Raw genomic sequence first — 19,643 nt, forward strand, 5'->3', positions numbered from 1 at the left:
TCTGAGCCCAATAACAACTGCAGGATTATTACAAGCATGTATGCGGCAGTACAGCAGGAGAGCAACAGGATACTGGAGTAATGCACAGAAAGGAACTTTTATTCAGTAGCGCGACTGCGATCACAGAGGTATGGGGTGCACGTGGCTCTTCTAGTAATACACAAATACAGTCTTCTCTATTTTTTTTTTTTTTTTTTTTTTTTTTTTTTGTCAGGTATTGTTAGAGTATAAACACGTTTTTTTCCGCACTGGCAAAAATACTCTTTGCTATGGAGGATTGCTGCTTTCAAAATGAATTTAGACATTGATGATGCTGCAGGTCTAGGGAGTAACACATCCTCTCCACAGCTTGGGGTGCTGGTTTCAAATATTTCCAATGGGACCTCCAAGAACCAAACGCTACCTTCTTTGGACATCACCAGGGCGACAACTCTGGGACTTGTTTTGGGCGCTTTCATAGTTTTTGCTATAGTGGGTAATATTCTGGTTATTCTTTCTGTGGTGTGCAACCGGCATCTAAGAACTCCTACAAACTATTTTATAATCAACTTAGCCATCGCAGACCTACTGCTTAGCACCACTGTGCTGCCCGTGTCCGCCACTCTCGAGATCGTTGGCTACTGGGTGTTTGGCAGAATATTGTGCGACATTTGGGCAGCTTTGGATGTGTTGTGCTGTACAGCTTCTATAATGAGCCTTTGTGCGATTTCGATCGACAGATACATAGGGGTACGATATTCCCTTCAGTACCCTACAATAGTGACTGAGAAACGGGCGATCTTAGCGCTCTTGGGGGTCTGGGTTTTGGCTATGGTAATATCGATCGGACCTCTTCTTGGATGGAAGGAACCAGCGCCTCAGGATGAAAAAGTCTGCAGCATCACTGAAGAACCGTTTTATGCGCTTTTCTCCTCTCTGGGGTCTTTCTACATACCGCTGATTGTTATACTGGCCATGTATTTCAGAGTGTACATAGTAGCCAAAAGGACTACAAAGAATCTTGAGGCGGGGGTAATGAAGGAAAGGTTAGATTCTAAGGAATTTACCTTGCGAATCCACTACAGGGGTACCCAGGAGGACTGCACAGGCGTCAGCAAGCCTAGGGGCCACCACACACGGAGCTCGCTGTCAGTGAAGCTCCTAAAGTTCTCCAGGCAAAAGAAAGCAGCGAAGACACTGGGCATCGTGGTGGGGATGTTTATACTATGCTGGCTCCCATTCTTCTTGGCTCTGCCTATTGGTATGTGCATTTTAATTAACTAAATAGATATGTATCACATCTTTTACACGCGTAATAAGCCCTTATATTAAAGCCCAGATCGGGGTTATTCCGAAGTACTTTAGAAGAGTCCCCATTTTTCAGTCTACCCAAATCTGCTAATGTGCACATTTTTTTGTGTTGGTTTATGACACAAGTTTTGCATCACTATATAATTAACATATTTAGCTTCATAAAGTCAAAAGAAACCGGCTGAAAAACGTTACGTTAACTCATCGAATTACCCATAGCTTTATAGTCTTCCATTTAACGAAAAACTGACGAAAAGAATGGTGGATAAAATGACATTTTAAAATCTTTACATGATGTTAAAGAAAATATCTAAATTATGTTCAGATTATTATTATTATTATTATTATTATTATTATTATTATTATTATTATTATTATTATTATTATTATTATTATGTCTCAATTTTAAAATTCATGTTTGTTTTTCTTTGCATAATCGTGGACACCAGAACCAAGAACTAAAGCGTGCTTATCAACTGTTAGTTCTTTGAATGATGTAGGCGGGTTATAAGGTGAAATTCGGGATCACCGCTTCCATTTGATAAATGACTGGATAAGTAGCTCGAAGCAGCCGTTCAGATATGACAGATATGATTCACGCATTCCATTTTTTTTTCCTTTTGGAAGTGTGTGAGTTTTTTTTTTTACCATTTCTGGATTTATTTAAGAATCATATTCGATTCATATTAGATTATGTTGCAGAAACACTATATGATATGAATGCATTAACATTTATTTTGTTAACAGTAAATACATAAAAAAAAAAAAACAGCCTACATATTATTATACAATTTCGCTGATTGAATAGCACTGATAGACGTTCTTTACTATTTCATTAATTTATTTGATTGATTTCTTTAATGTGAAACTTTGTGGATTACAGTACAACTTTAATATTTTTTGATGTATAGTACTGCACTTAAAATACATTTTCTAATATTCTGTTTAAAATGGTTAAATTAAATTAACAATATTTTGTTACATTTTTATGCATTCACCATAATTGATTTACTATTATATTAATAATATTATAATATTATATAATTATATATTATAATATATTATTATATCATGTTGTTTATGTGTGTGGTGTGTGTGTGTATATATATAATATATATATATATATATATATATATATATATATATATACACACACACACACACACACACACACACACACACACACACACACACACACACACACACACACACACACACACACACACACAAACTCAAAGTTGTTTCAAGGTGACCAGCTACGTCTTTGAATAATTGTGATATGCAATCCTTGAGAGACAGTTAGACCAATAGGATAATATTCTAATCTAATTGCATTAGCACTCTTACAGAGCATCTAAGGATGGCCCCTACCCTCAGTATGCAGTACCTGCTGACTCCTACAGCTGGTCAGACTCTTTCCTGATCTAGCCTGCCTTACTTATGCTTATATAGTGAAAGACAGTTAGGCAACTAGTGCTTTGGAGTAGTTCCTGGATTCAAATCAAAGCACCTTAACACAGAATATATTCAAATGTGAATTAAGCCCCCTATTTGAATAATTGCAATAAAGACCACTCAGAAGGATTGGGAGCATTGTATAGAAATAAAAGGACAGTCAAAATATTATTATTGTTATTATTTATTATTATTATTATTATTATTATTATTATTATTATTGGAAGCTACTTATGAAAAAATAAACGTTTGCAGCTAAATGCATGTGAAGTCCATTAATAATTCTGTGACAATACTCAAGTTGAATGTATTATTAATGTTGACGTGTTATTCTTGTGATGTCCCATTTGAAGTGATGTGCTCTTGTTTAATAGACTCTATAATAATGGTTCTTTATAGAACAAAACAAGAACTCCAGAAAGAACACCAGAGAACCAATTGGTTACATGGAATCTCCCGGAAACCTGTTTTCTACTAGTGTGCTAAACAAGAGTTTTGATTTCACCTGAAAAGTGACCTCTAAGCATGTCATCTGCTAAATAAGGGGGTTTCACCTTTGTAGGTGTAACTTAAATAGCAGTCTGCTATGCAGATGGGTTCTCACAGTTATCCTGATTAATGTATGTATGTTGTTGTTAGGAATAGTGAATTACCACATAGAACTAATGTGATGTGTTTTATACCAGCTGGTGTACCAGCTGTACTCAGAGAGAAGACATGTTTGAGAGACTGTTTGAGGCCAGAGGCCAATAAATGATACAGAAAGCAATTTTAAAAAACAAGAACATGTATTTGTTAAGATATTTGTCATATTTCAGACTACAAAATTGCTGATCAGCTTAAAATATATATGTGTGTGTGTGTGTGTAAAGAAGAAGTTACAATGACTATACAGTTCAGAATGGGCTTAGAAAAATATTGGTGAACAAAAATCATGACAATCTATGTAAAAGTTGACTTAGGGTTGACTTTCTCAAGATACACATTTTTAAAACATGTGAATTTTTTTAAAATGTATAACTAATGTGTTATCCCAGAATAACTAAGTCAGTCCACCCATCCGTCCCCCCCCCCCCCCCCCTCTCTCTCTCTCTCTGTGAGGATGAATTTTGAATTGTAATTTGAACCTAAGCAAGGCGTATTAATTCAGATTTCCAAGATATTTAATAAAACGCGATGGGCTCTGCTTGCAAAACTCCTTTCTCTAAATGGAAACACACCCATTGAAGTTATAGAATCAGAAGTGCCAGAAATGCTGTCTTAAGTTGGATAAACATCAGAAAAAAAGTTGACATATTGATTTCAAAATGCATTGCAGATCCCTGAAGCTTGTGCCCATAAGCCCATACATACTTAGATGTAGATCATTTTAATTACTTGTTAAATCTAGAGGTTCAGTGCTCCTTAAAGACGAAGGCTGTATAGGAATTAATAAGCCACAAACACGAAGGGTATTTGGACGTGAGACAGTTTCCAAGATCTCAGTCTCTCACTGGATAGCAGCCATTTTCTCATACAAGAATAAGGGAACAAAATGTGTTGTTGTTGCTTGGAGAGACACATGAGAGTGGGTAGGAACCATAACATATGCCTAGAAATCATCAGAAGCATGCAGTCTCATTGGTTACTGCACAGGTCATTGATTGCATGATATAGAACAAACCATTCAAAGCATAAGAGCTTGTCAAAGAAACACGGAACACAGGAAAAGCTTTATTTATTTATTTTACCTGAAATTGAAATCGTTACCTTGGCTCTGGGAATATGGGGATTAATACCTGGCTGGGGATAATTAGCCTCAGGTCTTGCCTTCAGGCTACCCTAACTCTCCCAGTTAATCAGGTGATGGTTTGGAACATGATCGTAATTGTGTAAGTCTTATAAGCTTTAAAGTGTTGGTTTTGTCTATTGGCTATAATGTGCTATGGATCATGGGAACTAGCCATTATTATTATTATTATTATTATTATTATTATTATTATTATTATTATTATTATTATTATTATTATTATTTTGAAGACTCTACTTTCGCTGTCATTTATAAAATATTCAGTTCTTAAAATAATATGCTATTTTTACAACCTGTTTGAAAGAATAATGTTATAGTTAGACTAACTGCAGTTTTGTTGATATTGCAAAATGATAAATAAAAAAAAAAAATAAGATAAATGTTTTTATATAACCTCCTTCATGTTTTAAGAATAGAAAAGGTTAATTATTGCTCCTGAGCAAAGTAACAATAATAATAATTCTAGTCTTACTACCTAAACTTTTTTTTAATATATAATCTGGAAAATAAGGGGTTAAACAAGCAATGACAAGTCTGTAAACTGTTTATTTAATGAATCCAAATCACATAAAACATTATGATATTTTTTTTTTAAAGTAATTATGTAATAATATAATTATCACATTTTTAAAATTCAGAATCATACTGGAAATACTGTACAAAAGTTTTTTTTTTATTGTTATTTGTTAGGTTTTATTAATAGTGCATTGGAGTCTCTATAGTATATTTCTGTCTTTAAAAACATATCAAACACCTGGGGGTTCTAGTCTAATGATTCTAAAAACAACATTATTATTTAGAACTGATCCATTCTGTATTTCCTTCTACTGTAGTTCTTATCATATTTGTTTTCAAGCAGTGCTTTATTTTCTAAGCAAATAATGTTAAATTAACTCCTATTTTGTGTTTAAAAGCACAAAATTCCATATTAAAAATATTTTCTGAGAAATAAAAAAAAAAAAAAAAAAAAAAAATTAACTAAACTTTCCAACTTTTCCAAAAAATAGGAGTTAATTAAATGGAAGGGTGCAAATTATTTAAATGTTTTGAAATTGTGCCCCACAAAGTTAACTTTGGGTATATTTTGATTGTACTGTACTTGCAAAGCATGGCAGGTGTTTACATTGGAAAACTGCTTCATTCATTCTAGAAAAATAATTATTTCATAATGTTATAGCATCCCTTAGTTCCTCAGGCAGAGAAAATCGGTTTTGCCTGTGCATTTTAAAGGCCGCTTCACACTAGACGTGACACGACAAGTTAATGTATCGTACAACGCACCACACCACGACAACAAAAATGAAACATGTATTTTTGATACACACCGTTCACACTGCCTGCGATGCGACGGGCGACACTGAAAGAACACTGAAGCAATTCAAAAAATCTTACTATCAAAACAGTATCAAAATACCCGGAGCTGTACAATAAAGGACAGAAAAAAATTATAAAGACAAGGTAATGAGGGAGAACATCTGGCAGTCCATTTCCAGGGGACTGGATATAGCTGGTATATGATTCATTTGGCTTTACTGAAATAAGTATTCTGAAAAGCTATTATGTACATCTTTATTAGCTGTGCAGCTGTGATTTTTTTTTCCAGCTGATGATACAATCAGAGAAGAGTCGCCTATCACATCGCACGCGCCTGTCGCCACTGCTGTGAAAGGTAGTGTCGCAGCCAAAGTACTATTTTATCGCAGGACAAATCGAGACCTTAACCCTTTCATGCCTGAAATATATATATTTTTTTAAAAAAAGCTGAAAAAAAGTTTTGGACACAAATATATTTTTGCTTTACATGGGGAAAAAATTGCACATAAAAATGTCCACATATAAAGACTAGAAGAGTTTTTGTATTCGACCCCATGGGAGGTTGCCATGCATGAAAGGGTTAAGAAGTCAAAATCAAGTAAATAATAATAAAAAAAGACTTAGCAAAGGCATGTTTAGCTAGAAAGTAGCTACAGTCATGATTTCAGCCAAGCAACAGGTTAACGGTGTGCGCACTCGGTTGTGTATGATGTTTAATTTTGCCCTGCCTGTCCTCTTTGTGTTAAACAGCTGCTAGTCTTAACACTTATTTATGAACTATTTACACATTTTACCTTTTAGTTCCACCAGAAAAAAAAAAAAAAAGTGAATGTTTTGGGTTTTTTTTTACCTCTTATTGTATGGTATTTTGGAAACTATTTTACATGTTAATTTCCCTTATTGTTCTGTTGGTTTAGAAATATACTGTGGTACTGCAGTGAATGTGCACATTTTAATGACTTTCATATAAGCACTTGGACAGAGGCCTGTCTTCAATGAACGTATCATCCAAACTGAAGCCAGCTGTTACAGAGTAAAGATTTACGTTTGAAGTCATCTCAATTACACGATCTCAGTTAAAAATAAGGTAAAGTGGTTGAAACGGTAAAATACGAAACAGCAAAATATGAAACAGTATTGTACATAATACTGAAAGCCTTCTGCTTTATGAGGATGTGCGTTGATTGATTTTGACATTGTTTCACCCAATCTGCTTGCATGGAACGTCTTCTCATTCATATGGGCCAGAGGGCGTTCCTACAATACAGCTGAATGAAATTACAAATGTGTCTCTTCTTATGGGGGGGTATAAGAAAAGGGGGAGGGTGGGGGGATTACAGATGTTTTTCTGTTAATGGGTTCAATGCAATCAGATTGGCTGCTCTTGGAGTCCAGACTGTAAAGATTATAATAGAGATGTTACCTAATTCAAAAGGACAAAGTAAGAACTAATTTAGATGCACAGAGAAGTCTTTCAAGTTTGTTTCTAGTTTCGATACACACTGCATTCTAATTTCACTAAGTAACGCCTTATTAAATTTGCCTCTTATGTCTGGCCCTTTGCATTCATTTTTCATTCAAATTTGAGTTTACAAGAGCTGTAGCCCTGATCCATTAAGGGATTAATTTGAAACAGGTACAGGTTTTCAGTTTACTGCAATGCCGTATCAAGAAGCCAAAACACTTCAGCAAAGGAGCTAGCGCTCCTTTAAATCTAAACTGTGTTTGGAAGAAGAGTTACGGTCTCACCAAGTGCACTGTTACCTCAGGATGGGACAGGGCCACAGCTTTAAGGGATAATAAACTCTGTAGCAACAATATGCAATCAGTATCACCGTGTCTGCCGTCTAAAATGCTTATAGGAGGTCTTTACATTTTAAAACACTTTAAATGAATAGACTTTTACCCAATAATAAGACAGGCACTCTTGTTTCACCCAAAACTAACAGCATTTAAAATGTTAGGCCATGCTTTATTTTGAGGCAGTTAATAAACCTTTTTAGTTTATTAACTGTAGCAAGCTTATTCCTTGTTAACAATGTTGTGTTCATATTTATATAGTAAACTTTATAACTAATAAAAAAAGGTTTAATTACATAAAACCTGATCTCATTTGCTAAACATTTACACAGTGATACAGGGACACAGCAGATCAGATGTTGTAGAAGCCATTGTCATGCACCGTATGCATTAGTAGCATCTAGATAATGTGTGCTATTTGACCGATACAAGCTTTAATCCAGCTGCTTTCCATTTGCTGAAGATAAATGATTATTGAAATCTGGCTGACAGTCAAGGCTTTGTATTCAGGTTTTCATTCAGCACCCTGTGAAGCCATTCCATTGTTTTAACTCAAAACTGCTCGTGGCTGGAGTATTCCCAAGGTGTGCTGAAATCTAACACTGCCAACATTCAGCAGCCATGAACCGCCCTGTTCAGAATGCAGAGCTGTTGTTTTTTGTTAACTACACAAGAACATTATTTGTAATAGTTTGCCATCATCGCCATATTATACAGCCACTTTGTTTAGGAATTGTATTTATCAATATTGAGGTAATGCTATGCAGAGGAGCTGGCTGTGCAGTGTAGAAGTCCTAGCGTGGTTAGCTGTTAGTTAGCCACACAAGGTTAAGCCAGAATGAGTTTCTCACAAAGAGACTGGGCCAGCTCTTAGTCTGACCTTGGTTTGAAATGTTTTCCTGTGTTTATGGCACTGTCGCTACAGTAAGCTGGAAGAGACGCACTTATGACATATTTTTGTGATGTTAGCATGTAATTACTTAGATAGAATAGGTGCCAGAGATATAAAGTGTCACTAAGTTACACAGACACTAATACTGTGGCTCATAAATCCTATTGCCTGTTGCCCACATAGTTCTATTAAACTATTAAACAAAAACAGCCTCATGACATATATATTTTACACAGCAACAGACCCATTATCTAAAATGCAATCTCCTTGCCTTGCTTTAACCACCACTCTAAGACACATATGTGGAGCCCAATATAAATGATCCTAACTCATGTTCATCCTAAATCTGACGGCAGTTCCATTGCCCCACTTGTTGACATGTATAGTCAATTCATGGCAAATATGATATGAGCCACTATTTTCTTGTGTTCTTTTGCATTCAAATCAAAGAGAATATACCTTTTGCATTTACAGCATACCAAGGTAACACTCTACATTAAGGGGTAGGTGTAAGTATAGGCACAGTGCAAATAATTGCAGAAGCAAAATTCAAATTGCACTGCAACCTATGTAAGTTTAACAGCAATGCAAATTACTCAACACACACAAATAATGATCCGCAGTTATGATAATGAGAGGCTCAGTGAGTGCATCAGTCAATTCAGCAACCGCACTCGTAGTCCAGAGGTGACAGAGTTAGGCGTACAGAGAGCAGTAGGCACTGTGTGACAGTTGTGGAGCACAAAAATCAAACCAAACAAAAAAATGTCAGAGGAAGGACAGAAAAGGAAGGGCAGAAAAGTTTTCTGAGAAGAAGCTGAGAGTCCTTATGGCTGAGGTCACTTAGCATGAAATGGAGTTGTTTGGAAAAGCCTCAGCCTAGTGCTATGCTAGTATCCTTAGGAAATTATGTGTTGGCCTTCCCTTTTCAGCATGACATCCAGAAATTTGCCTAGCACTCTGGAAAAGGTGGATTGGGCTATCCCTCCAGACATTCCAACTGTGGTCTGAAAGGAACCAGAGATAGCGGTCCCTAGATTGATGCTGGGCACTAGCTCATCCCTCAAATCAGCTGTTAGGTCTAGGATGACCTGCAGAGTGAGGTGATAAAGCTTTAGCACAGCATCCTCCGGCATTCCAAACAAAGTGACCCTGGGATTGAATATGCGGGTCTTCTTCGTCTTGCCCTTCTCCTTCAAACATGTTCCTGTCTCTCCTAAACAAGAGTCAAGCGTGGCTCAGGAAGTGTACCACAGCAGCTACCCTGAAGCCAATCACATGTCTCAGCAGTTACATGCTTCTATACAGCTCTTAAGTACTTCCTTGTAAGTGCAAGTGCAAAGTAAAATCCTTACATCACATTATGTTTGTGGCCACTTAGTATCCAGATCCCGCCCAATTCCATGCAGAGCAAAATTACAATTTCCATTCTCTTTTCTTCATTTTAATGCATGTCAGTATAATTTTAATGGACTCTTTACATACACCGCATTTTTAGCAGCCTCTGAAATCAGACTTTAAGACTGCTAAACATGATTTACTGGCAGCATTATGGGGGTTTTGCACCCGCAAATCACTTTGAGCGTATCCTTAAATCTACCCGTGTCTATAACTGCTGTGTATTTATATAGTAGTTATGTATTCTATACATGTGCACTTACAAATAATTTTTATGCAATGTTATTATGCATAGTTACAATGTACTTAATGTGTAAAAGACTTACACATTCACCACATTGTAACTATGAATAATTAACATTGCAATTATGTGTAAGCACACATTTACTAAGTAACTACTATTTAAATACACAATAATTAAAGCCACTTAATGTACAGTGTTACCTGTACCAGATACTTTTTGGTCTAATATACTCCAGCGCTAAAGCTGATCCATTTACTTTATAAAGAAAAAACAAAACATGGATATGAGTACAGTGCTCGCTCTTTATTTCTCTATCTGACTTGCACATCAAAAAATTCTGAAATATTGAAAAGTCAGTTAGTGAAGGGCCATTATGCAGGAAAATACAGTATAGGGCATGAACAAATGTACTGTCAACACTGACAAACCATGAATTTTCAGACTATGAAATACTGAGGCAGCATTGTATATTAATTTAAAAACCCAAACACACACGTCAATGTGGCGTCTCTGTAATATAACCAAATACCTTTGTTTTTCCTTTTACAAAAAAAAACAAAAATACATAAATAGTGCACTGGAATCAGTAAATTGACCAGAATCCTCTTTCTATAAAGCACATCTTTGCAAACAGAATATTTTTACTAACGTCCCATGGGCTGCGAGTGCAGGTGTTTCGGGGAGAACAGAATTACCATTTACATTTAGTTGCTGCTTCAAATACCTGGACCTGTGGTTCCCAAGGGCTGCACTTGGCTACAAGATGGTTAATGGACCAATCAAGGTTTTAGCAGAAAAAGGAAGTTTGCATGCTACTAATGCCATGAATGTGCTTTTGTAATCTCTTTTACTAATGAACCATGCACTGATTTGACAGGCAGGTTTTGGTAGTTTATTAGGCAATTATGCCAAGAGTATAATAGCCATTTTAAAACAGTCACACTAAGAATAGAAACTCTCCCAGTAATATTACCACAATCTTCACAGTGCCAATGACTGTTCATTAGGTTACATCACATGTATAATAATGAACTCCTCTAGTGAAACGCACACTTTCTGTACAGTAAAACACACACACATGTGGAATAACAAGCAGAACCTGTGTAGAATGTATAGATATCATCTTCAGTGTTGATGCAGTTATCAAGCAATACCAGATAACACCCTATGGATGACTGGCTACTGCAGCCACATGGTTGTGATGTTGTGTTCGTTTTTGTGAGGTCAGAGCTTCAAGCATCTGGTTCTCATAATCCCCAGAGTTCACAAGGTGCATGAAGTGCTTACAGCACAAGGGCATGATAATCCCTCCTGATGTTATGTACATAAAAATAAAACCAAAGATTTAATATCCTGTCAAATGCTTCCATTTAATTTTTCATTTGTGATAATATTTACTGCTTGAGTTGGAGTTGTAGGCAAGCCTTAGTGCACATTTACTGTCTAATAACTAGCTTTTGGGTGGAAATGTATTTTATAGGCAAAGATTTTTTTTTTTAATTGTCTCTGGCTGGATGACTCTGGCTGCTGTGCAGCCTTACAGACTTCGGAATGCTTACCCTCTTGACCTGGAGATCCCAAACAGGATGCTGTGATAGTTTATTTATTTTTGGGCAGTGTAAATTTGTTATAGGAAGGATGTAGGCCACTGTGGCTATTTTAGACAGTGCTGAATGACGCTCTTAGGCAGTTCACAAATGTGGCATGCAGTAGCTCAGAATAAAAGCAATGTTTTGTGTTTTAAAACTAAATTATATTGAGGGGAAGAAAAAAATATTCTGCCTTCTCCTTCTGCTCATTACCTGGCTAACCCTGCTTTGGCAAGCAATAGCTAACGAACGCCTTGTTATCTTTGCAGTGTTAATGTTGCTTAAAGGCTGTCTGGCATGTGGTGGTGCTGCTGACACACATCTGTGTGTAGTGTTGGGCACAGAGGTTTTACACTCACAATTAGCAATGTCACCACATTCTCGATTCACTCCCACTGTCAGTGCACGGCTGGAGGTCTGTTTCAATTGCTGTAGACACAGTACAGGAATAACAGTGGTTCACAGAGATCAATTGACTTGACAATTTTGAATGTAATACAGTGTGGGAACTAACATATTATATCTTACTTAATACCTGCAATACAGAGTCAGACGGGAGCGTCACATTGGCTCTGGTGTTCCTGTGGGTTAGGGAGGCAAAAACCGGCAGGGACTGTTTCTCCTCATCACGCTACAGTGAACCCTGCTGGTCAGGTGCCCAGTGAGCTCAAAGTTGGACACCTGCAGGGCTGGGCCTTTGTCCTTCAGAGGTCAGAAGCTCGCTGACATCCTCTCTCGAATTCCTGGGTGTAAAAGAGGAAGCTGGCTCGCTTGTGGGATCAGAGGATGCCCACTGAACTTCAGGTCTTCTGACTGTGTGTGGAATTGCTCTGGTCAGGGGAACTAATGATTGGACATTCTAAATTGGGGAGAAAATCTTAGGTAAAATAATTGGGCACGCTAAATTTACTTAAAAATAAATACATAAATAAGTAATGTAATGAAACATTTCTTAAGCAGTCACACACATTTTTGTTTCTCATTTTGTACATTTCCTTTTTTAATTGTTAGTTATTTTTCATCTTTTAGTTTTCCTCAAATGTAGCATTCTTAGTTTTTTTCAATGAAAATGGACTAATTTCATGGGTTTTTTTTTATTATTTTGTTGTTCTTTTGTTGTCAACAGATACTAAATGGTTTGGTAGACAGTGTGCATTTTAGTCATGCAGATGTTAGCCACTTTTTAAAATTCAATACAAATCTATTCACAAATGTCTTATAAAACTTTACCACATGCTTTTCCCAATACATTTACCATAGTTTACCCTGGTTTGTCATGTTTATTAATATGCTTTATCATACCTTGCTATTCTTTATAATGCATACTTTACCATGCTTTCACTATGCTTAACTACACTTAGTTATGTGTTTATTGTGGTAAACTTTTATAAGGGTAATATGTGATATATTTGAATATTTTTGTCAGACAGAACACAGTTATTAGGCACATGGTTACACTCATATTAATTGCCTGAATATGCTGTTAAAATATTTTAGCTAACTCCCAGTGCATTCTATTAGGTGGGGGAGGTACAGTAATGTTTGCACAAAGGTTATAGAGAGTACTGAGATTTTAAAGCAAGTTCCAAAAAAAAAAAAAAAAAAAAAGCAATGACATGTACTCATTTTCTTCTTCTAGTTTTTATTGCTACACAAATGACCATTTATCACTGATCATAACAGCATGTTAAAAATGCATTTATTTGGTCGTGCCTGAGCCTGACTAAGATCCAGTGTGCTGGACCTGGGGTTTAGACTCTGGCATACTGATTCAAATGAAAAACAAATGTGGAACCTACCAGATGCCTTGTAAGGTATGGTAAAAGACTCAAGCAGAGAACCACCATGTCGAATCAATCACAGATACCCATAGAGGTCACCCTCAGGAGGGGTCAGCATGGGTTCTTATCCATTTTGTCTTAGATCAGTGGTCCTGTAGTTAAGCAGAGAGGTCACTGGGATAGGGTCTGTATTCAGAGCCACGTCACCACACTAGGTGCACCTTAGTGCACGGCTTATTTGTTTTATTTATTAAGGCATTAACTTCAGGCTCAAGTTCTAATTAAGGGGGGTCCATGCTTGAATTAAGCAAAGCCTATAATCCATGTTGGAACCCTTGAGATCAAAGATAATTCAGTTAAGTATCACAGCAATCATTTATTATTACCACTTACTGGTAGATGAATGATTGTTTTTACTTGTTTTTTTTTTTCTCCAAATGTTTCTTGTGGTGCAGCATTTTCATAAAGTTCAAATGTTATGAGAGAAACAATCTAACAAGACACAGATTAATAGATACATTATACTGTTTTATTCGTCTCTCAAAATTGACAGATGGATTTATTGTGATATGATTCATATAATACTGTGTATCAGAGACATCAATACAGTATGCTCATATATAAGTGAATTTACTCTGTATTGTTTCTGGGGTGTACAAAGCTGCATAGCTAGCATCTATAAATATAGTTAACTTTGGCGTTACTGTATCAGAATTTGAGCATTTTCCAAACCTTTTGTTACGGTTATTTATGACGAGTTTACAGCTTCCAGAAAAAAAAGGTTCAGGATTCATTTTCCAGTGGTGTAATGTAAAGTAACACTTACACTATGACCAAGCTCCATAAATCCTGTACCTGCACTGTTTGGGAGCTTCATATATGCTGTTTCTGTTATGACACACAACACTACCATGGAGCCAGCGTTATCAATCACTGTCTGTGTTCTACTACAAAAGCTGATTGCAACAGCTATAAAACAGCAATCAAAAGTTTAATAAGACAGACTCTTAAACCCTATTAATAGTTACGTATATATGAGATGGAAATTAAGCTGTATCACTGGACTAGTGTTTGGTACAAGTTCAAATCAGTTCTTGTGAAGCATGTAATAGCTGACTAATTATTAGTAATATCTTCCAATGCAATAATTAATATGTAGCCATGCTAACAGGATTTTGGATATACTAGATAACAGGGTAGCACAGGTAAGCTGGCATTGCCCACTGCATTTTAGATATGAAAGGTTTTAACAGGAAATGCACTCAGTTTTGCTCATGAAAAAGTCTAGCAGCAGTACAGCGTTCTTTTCGGAGTAGGGAGAGAGGGAGGGAGGGGAGAAACATAAAAATATTAAAATGCAATGACAAAGGACACTTGACATACAGTACAATGCTCATTTTATATTTTAAATTAATTATAAACCTTGCAAAAAATGTATTAGTGAATCTATTTTTGGCCTGTATCTTGTACCCCCAAATTTGTTATGGTGCTGTACCCAAACTGCAGTGTGGAATGTGCTGCCACCTACTGGCTATTTGTAAAAGTGCATGCTCTCAGTCTGTGGAGATCTTCATGGTAAAGAAGTATAGTCTAGAAATACCAAATTGCTAAATTATGCAGGAATACATTGTCATTATGAAAAAGTTAGGAACCGAACTTATTTTACTGTATGGATTGTACAAAACGCAATCTTATTAGTTTTCTGAATTAATGTGGGGTATGCTAAACTCAGCATACACTTTTTATAGCTCAGTAAGCAATGAGGTTCAATACATTTTGGTCTCTTCTTTAAAGTGTAATTCTGGTTCAAGCCTGTACGTATGTGCACCATTACTACTAATATGAACAGCCATTTGTTATTTATCTGTATCTTTTACTTCACAGGTTCGTTCTTCACAGACCTGAGGCTACCAGATACAGTTTTCAAAGTGATTTTCTGGCTGGGATATTTCAACAGCTGCTTGAACCCCATCATCTACCCCTGCTCCAGCAAGGAGTTCAAGAGAGCCTTCCTCCGAATTCTTAAGTGCCAGTGTCGTCGCAGGAGACGCCCTGGCTGGCAGGCCTACAATTACAGGAACTGGAAGATCAACTTGTCCGACAACTCCAGAAAAGACTCAATGGAGGACAGCTCCATATTTCTAAACGGCAGCCAGAGAACCCTGTCTTCAGCCAACCCCAGCCCGAGCTACCTGAACAAAGGCGGGCCACAGACCCTCGAGCGGGCCTTCTCCTCGTTTCCCCACAGCCCTTCAGACAATCACCATCAAAGACTGGAGTGCTACTCCTTCAGGATAGTCAGTGAGCACAATGAGAATGCTAGTTTTGTCGGGTTGAGCAAGGGTACAGTGAGACTGCCCTCGATCGCAGACAGCTGTGAAATAGGCTCCAACAGACTGAATGGGAATGCCGATTTGGAAGGCGCTGATATGTCAGAAACCATTATGTGATGGAAAAGGGACCAATAAAATGTGTGCTGGAGCTTATTTATATACGTGAGCTATATATATATATATATATATATATATATATATATATATATATATATATATATATATATATATAATACAGTCGTCAGTGGGTCATAGTTTCATCTCCAATATTGCACGTGCAAAATTAAAATAATTACGTTAACATCAAACTTCAGTGTACCCTTCCCTTTTGTCGTGAAAAGTTTACCCCGACACACAGATACCAGACAAGGTGGGATGCATTCCAATATTTGCACCTCTTGGTGTATGCAATTCAATTTTGAATATATATAAAATCTATCTTATTTAATTGCTTTTCTCCCCATTTGTAGAGTGCTCTGTGATGACCTAGTTATGGAAGGCACTTTATAATTATTGTTGTTGTCGTCATATGTACACAGGGAATGTAGGGAGAAAATCATAAATATGTCTTAATGATTTCTAAATTGTCTTCTGAAAAAAATCAGTTTCCCTGTGATCTGTTTAAACAAGGAAACCTGCCCTGCCTACAGTACCCAATTACACTATGTTACTTCACAATTTTTTTTTCTTTTCTTTACTACCTCAAACTGTGTTATTAAGAACCCAGAGTGATTATGGCTTTTTTTTCTATAAGCTTAGATCTCAAGAACATATGTGAACCACGTGGGCGATATGCATGGAAAACATGCACTCAATGAGGCTGAAAGGAAACTTTCTACACTAGAACGAAGCGCAATCCAGGCACCAAACAGCCAATTTGTTTGCCTGAGTGTGCTCCATAGGTCCAGCAGATTATCTGGAGAGCTGCCACACATATAAACACTGCACACATTGTAGTGTGTGTAAGGGTGTTGTGTTAATTTAGTTTGACGGTTAGTTTATTAACGTTAAGCCAACCCTAAGTAACGCCTATTATTTTTGCCTCTGCCATTGTGAAACACACCCGCCAGCTAATTTCACAGTACATAGCGATTTAAGCTTTTTGATCACGTTGTTTTACTTTGGTTTTATTAATGTTAGTTTGTCTGTTGCATTATTTTTATAGTTTATTAACATACACTTGCCTATTGTTTTACTTTCATTTATTCAGTTAATTTTATATATTTACGCACGTGCGATATGACCAGCAATTTAAGTATTTATTTATTTATTTATTGATTCATATTGTGTCTGGTGGCTAACTCCAGCTATAAGAACACTTTGCTTGCTTCCAGAGGGGTATTTTCTTAGCCAGAAAGTACTGCACTAATTGTAACTAAATGCAATTATTAATTGGCATTGATTGATACTCAGCTTCCACACTGAGCGATTTAAAAGCCGACTGGAAGCTAATTTTTCTCTCATCCGGGGTGCTGACTTTTTTTTACTATGGTAAGGATTCTTTACAGCAGTGTGCTTAACTTGATTGCCATTGATTGGTACTCAGTTTTAAAGATTTTAAATTGATTTACTGAATTAACTTAAAGGTAATTATGAGTATATGCACACCCCCAGTATGTACACCATACAGCTTGGCACATACAGTCATGACTTGAGGTCAGTAAAGCTCTATACAATAATACAGTTTTTTGGGCATTTTAGTGGTTATTTGCTGCATGTTAGACTGCATATTGTCAATGTATTGTAAATAAAAATGAAAGAGTGTATTTCTTTTACAGTGTACACTGAAGGCACCCAATCGTATCATATATTTTGTACTAAAGGCCACTAAAGGAACGTCATTCCTTGCAGTCTATGAAATATGCAGCTGTTACTTGCCAAACACAAAATGTCCCCGTTCCTCATCATTGCTGAACTTTCTTTAACCTCCCGTTCTAATAAGTGAACATGGCAGAGAACACTCAAATAAGAATAACAGCAATGGAGCACTCCGTATTCTGTCTGCCTTTATTTGCAGCAAAGCCAGGGCAGAACTATTTTAGGATTTTTATAGTTAAATTCCCAATTTCCTCTTTGAACAGCTGCAATTAAATCCCTCCAACCACCACCCCCCCCTTAAAAATAACAGCTACTTACAGCTGCCAAGCACTGAAATGACACCACATACTACAAGCAAATCGAAATGCTGATTTGTTAGCTTGTTATCAAATATATACTTTAAAATGTAATACCATTTTTAAATTTAAATGTATGTATACATTTACACTCTATATGCGTTTTCAGTCTGGTTGCTTTCTAAAAGGAAACCCCAGTATTATTATAAAACTCTTTACATTAGGCCCATGATAAATTAAATCGCTCCTCATCTGCATTCATAATATCACAAATGTTAAACTCTCAAAACAATGATTTTATGGAAATGCTTTTATGTTTATATATATATATATATATATCGATATATATATATATATATAGAGAGAGAGAGAGAGAGAGAGAGAGAGAGAGAGAGAGAGAGAGAGAGAGAGGAGAGAGAGAGAGATAAGAGAGGGAAGAGAGAGATATTGTAGAGAGTAGCGAGGCAGGTGCAACACACAGGGCGAGGCAATCTACACACAGGCGGAGGGCAGGTACGAACCAGGATCTCTCACACTAAAGCATAGAGCCGATATCACATTTGCAAGGAGCATATATCGGGCTTATGTCTTCATGTGTGATTACGTCACCTACCACCCTTACTGCTGCCTTCCCCTGTGCACGCACGCTACATATATATATATATATATATATATATATATATATATATATATATATATACATATATATAATATACCAACGATATGTCACCTAATCCTTATATCGCCACCCGTTGCTATACAGTGGACTAGGATATATACACGGTCCTGCAGTTGGCGCCCCATTTTTACAGTCTAACTGCATATGCCTTTGCTGCACTATACATAGGCAATTACACTTAGAATTACTGTTTGTTTTATTTTTTACTGCACATCACAAACAAAAATATACAAAACAATTAAAAACAAAGCATGAATATCACACTGTTATCATATACGCACGCATTGCACATTAACACAAACAAATTAAATATCTACTTACTGAAGCGGTTTTTATTTTAGCCAACGAGGTGTTCACTTGTGGCAGTGATGTCAGCTCCCTAGCAACAAGCCTCCTATGTTTGGAATGGATTATTTCAATGCAGCGGGTTTGTGCATTTGAGAAAGGAGAGGAAGACCCATGAAATTAATTGGAGACTGAAGTTGATGAGAAGCAATTACTCTCTGCTGTACAAATTAAAACAGTGTGCTGCTTTTTATACGAAAAATGAGAAAAAGCAGGTTGCATAGAGGATTTATACGGGATCCTAACACCACCGATAAAACGAGGGAGTGGTTGTACAGTATTTGTTAGCCCATTTGTTTTTCTATGGGTCTCTCGCTATATCGTAGCCCTTGATATATAGCCGATTTATATTGGACCCTGACAGTTGTGATATATCGAGTGGGTGGTGTGTGTATATATATATATATATATATATATATATATATATTATATATATATATATATATATATATATATATATATATATATATGAAAATATGAATTATATAGTGTACATTTATTCCTTGTTTTTAGTATGTTTTTAGATCAATACAAAAATTTTCCATTTTATTTTTATATTCGTAAAAATAAATAACAAGTCTGTCTTCTTGTTCAAGATGAATTAGTTAATTAGCAAGCAA

At 36.3% G+C, this 19,643-nt stretch overlaps 1 protein-coding gene across 1 annotated transcript; it reads left to right on the forward strand.

The window, feature by feature from the left end:
* The first annotated feature begins 231 nt into the window (after window positions 1-231).
* LOC121324120 (alpha-1B adrenergic receptor-like) lies at window positions 232-16,022 on the forward strand. Its single transcript, XM_041265612.1, has 2 exons — window positions 232-1,240; window positions 15,437-16,022. Exons 1-2 carry the CDS (start codon window positions 292-294, stop codon window positions 16,000-16,002), a joined length of 1,515 nt encoding a protein of 504 aa, XP_041121546.1. The 5' UTR covers window positions 232-291; the 3' UTR covers window positions 16,003-16,022.
* Window positions 16,023-19,643: the final 3,621 nt, after the last annotated feature.

Source organism: Polyodon spathula, chromosome 12 (assembly GCF_017654505.1).
Source record: "Polyodon spathula isolate WHYD16114869_AA chromosome 12, ASM1765450v1, whole genome shotgun sequence".
Taxonomy (NCBI): Eukaryota; Metazoa; Chordata; class Actinopteri; order Acipenseriformes; family Polyodontidae; genus Polyodon; species Polyodon spathula.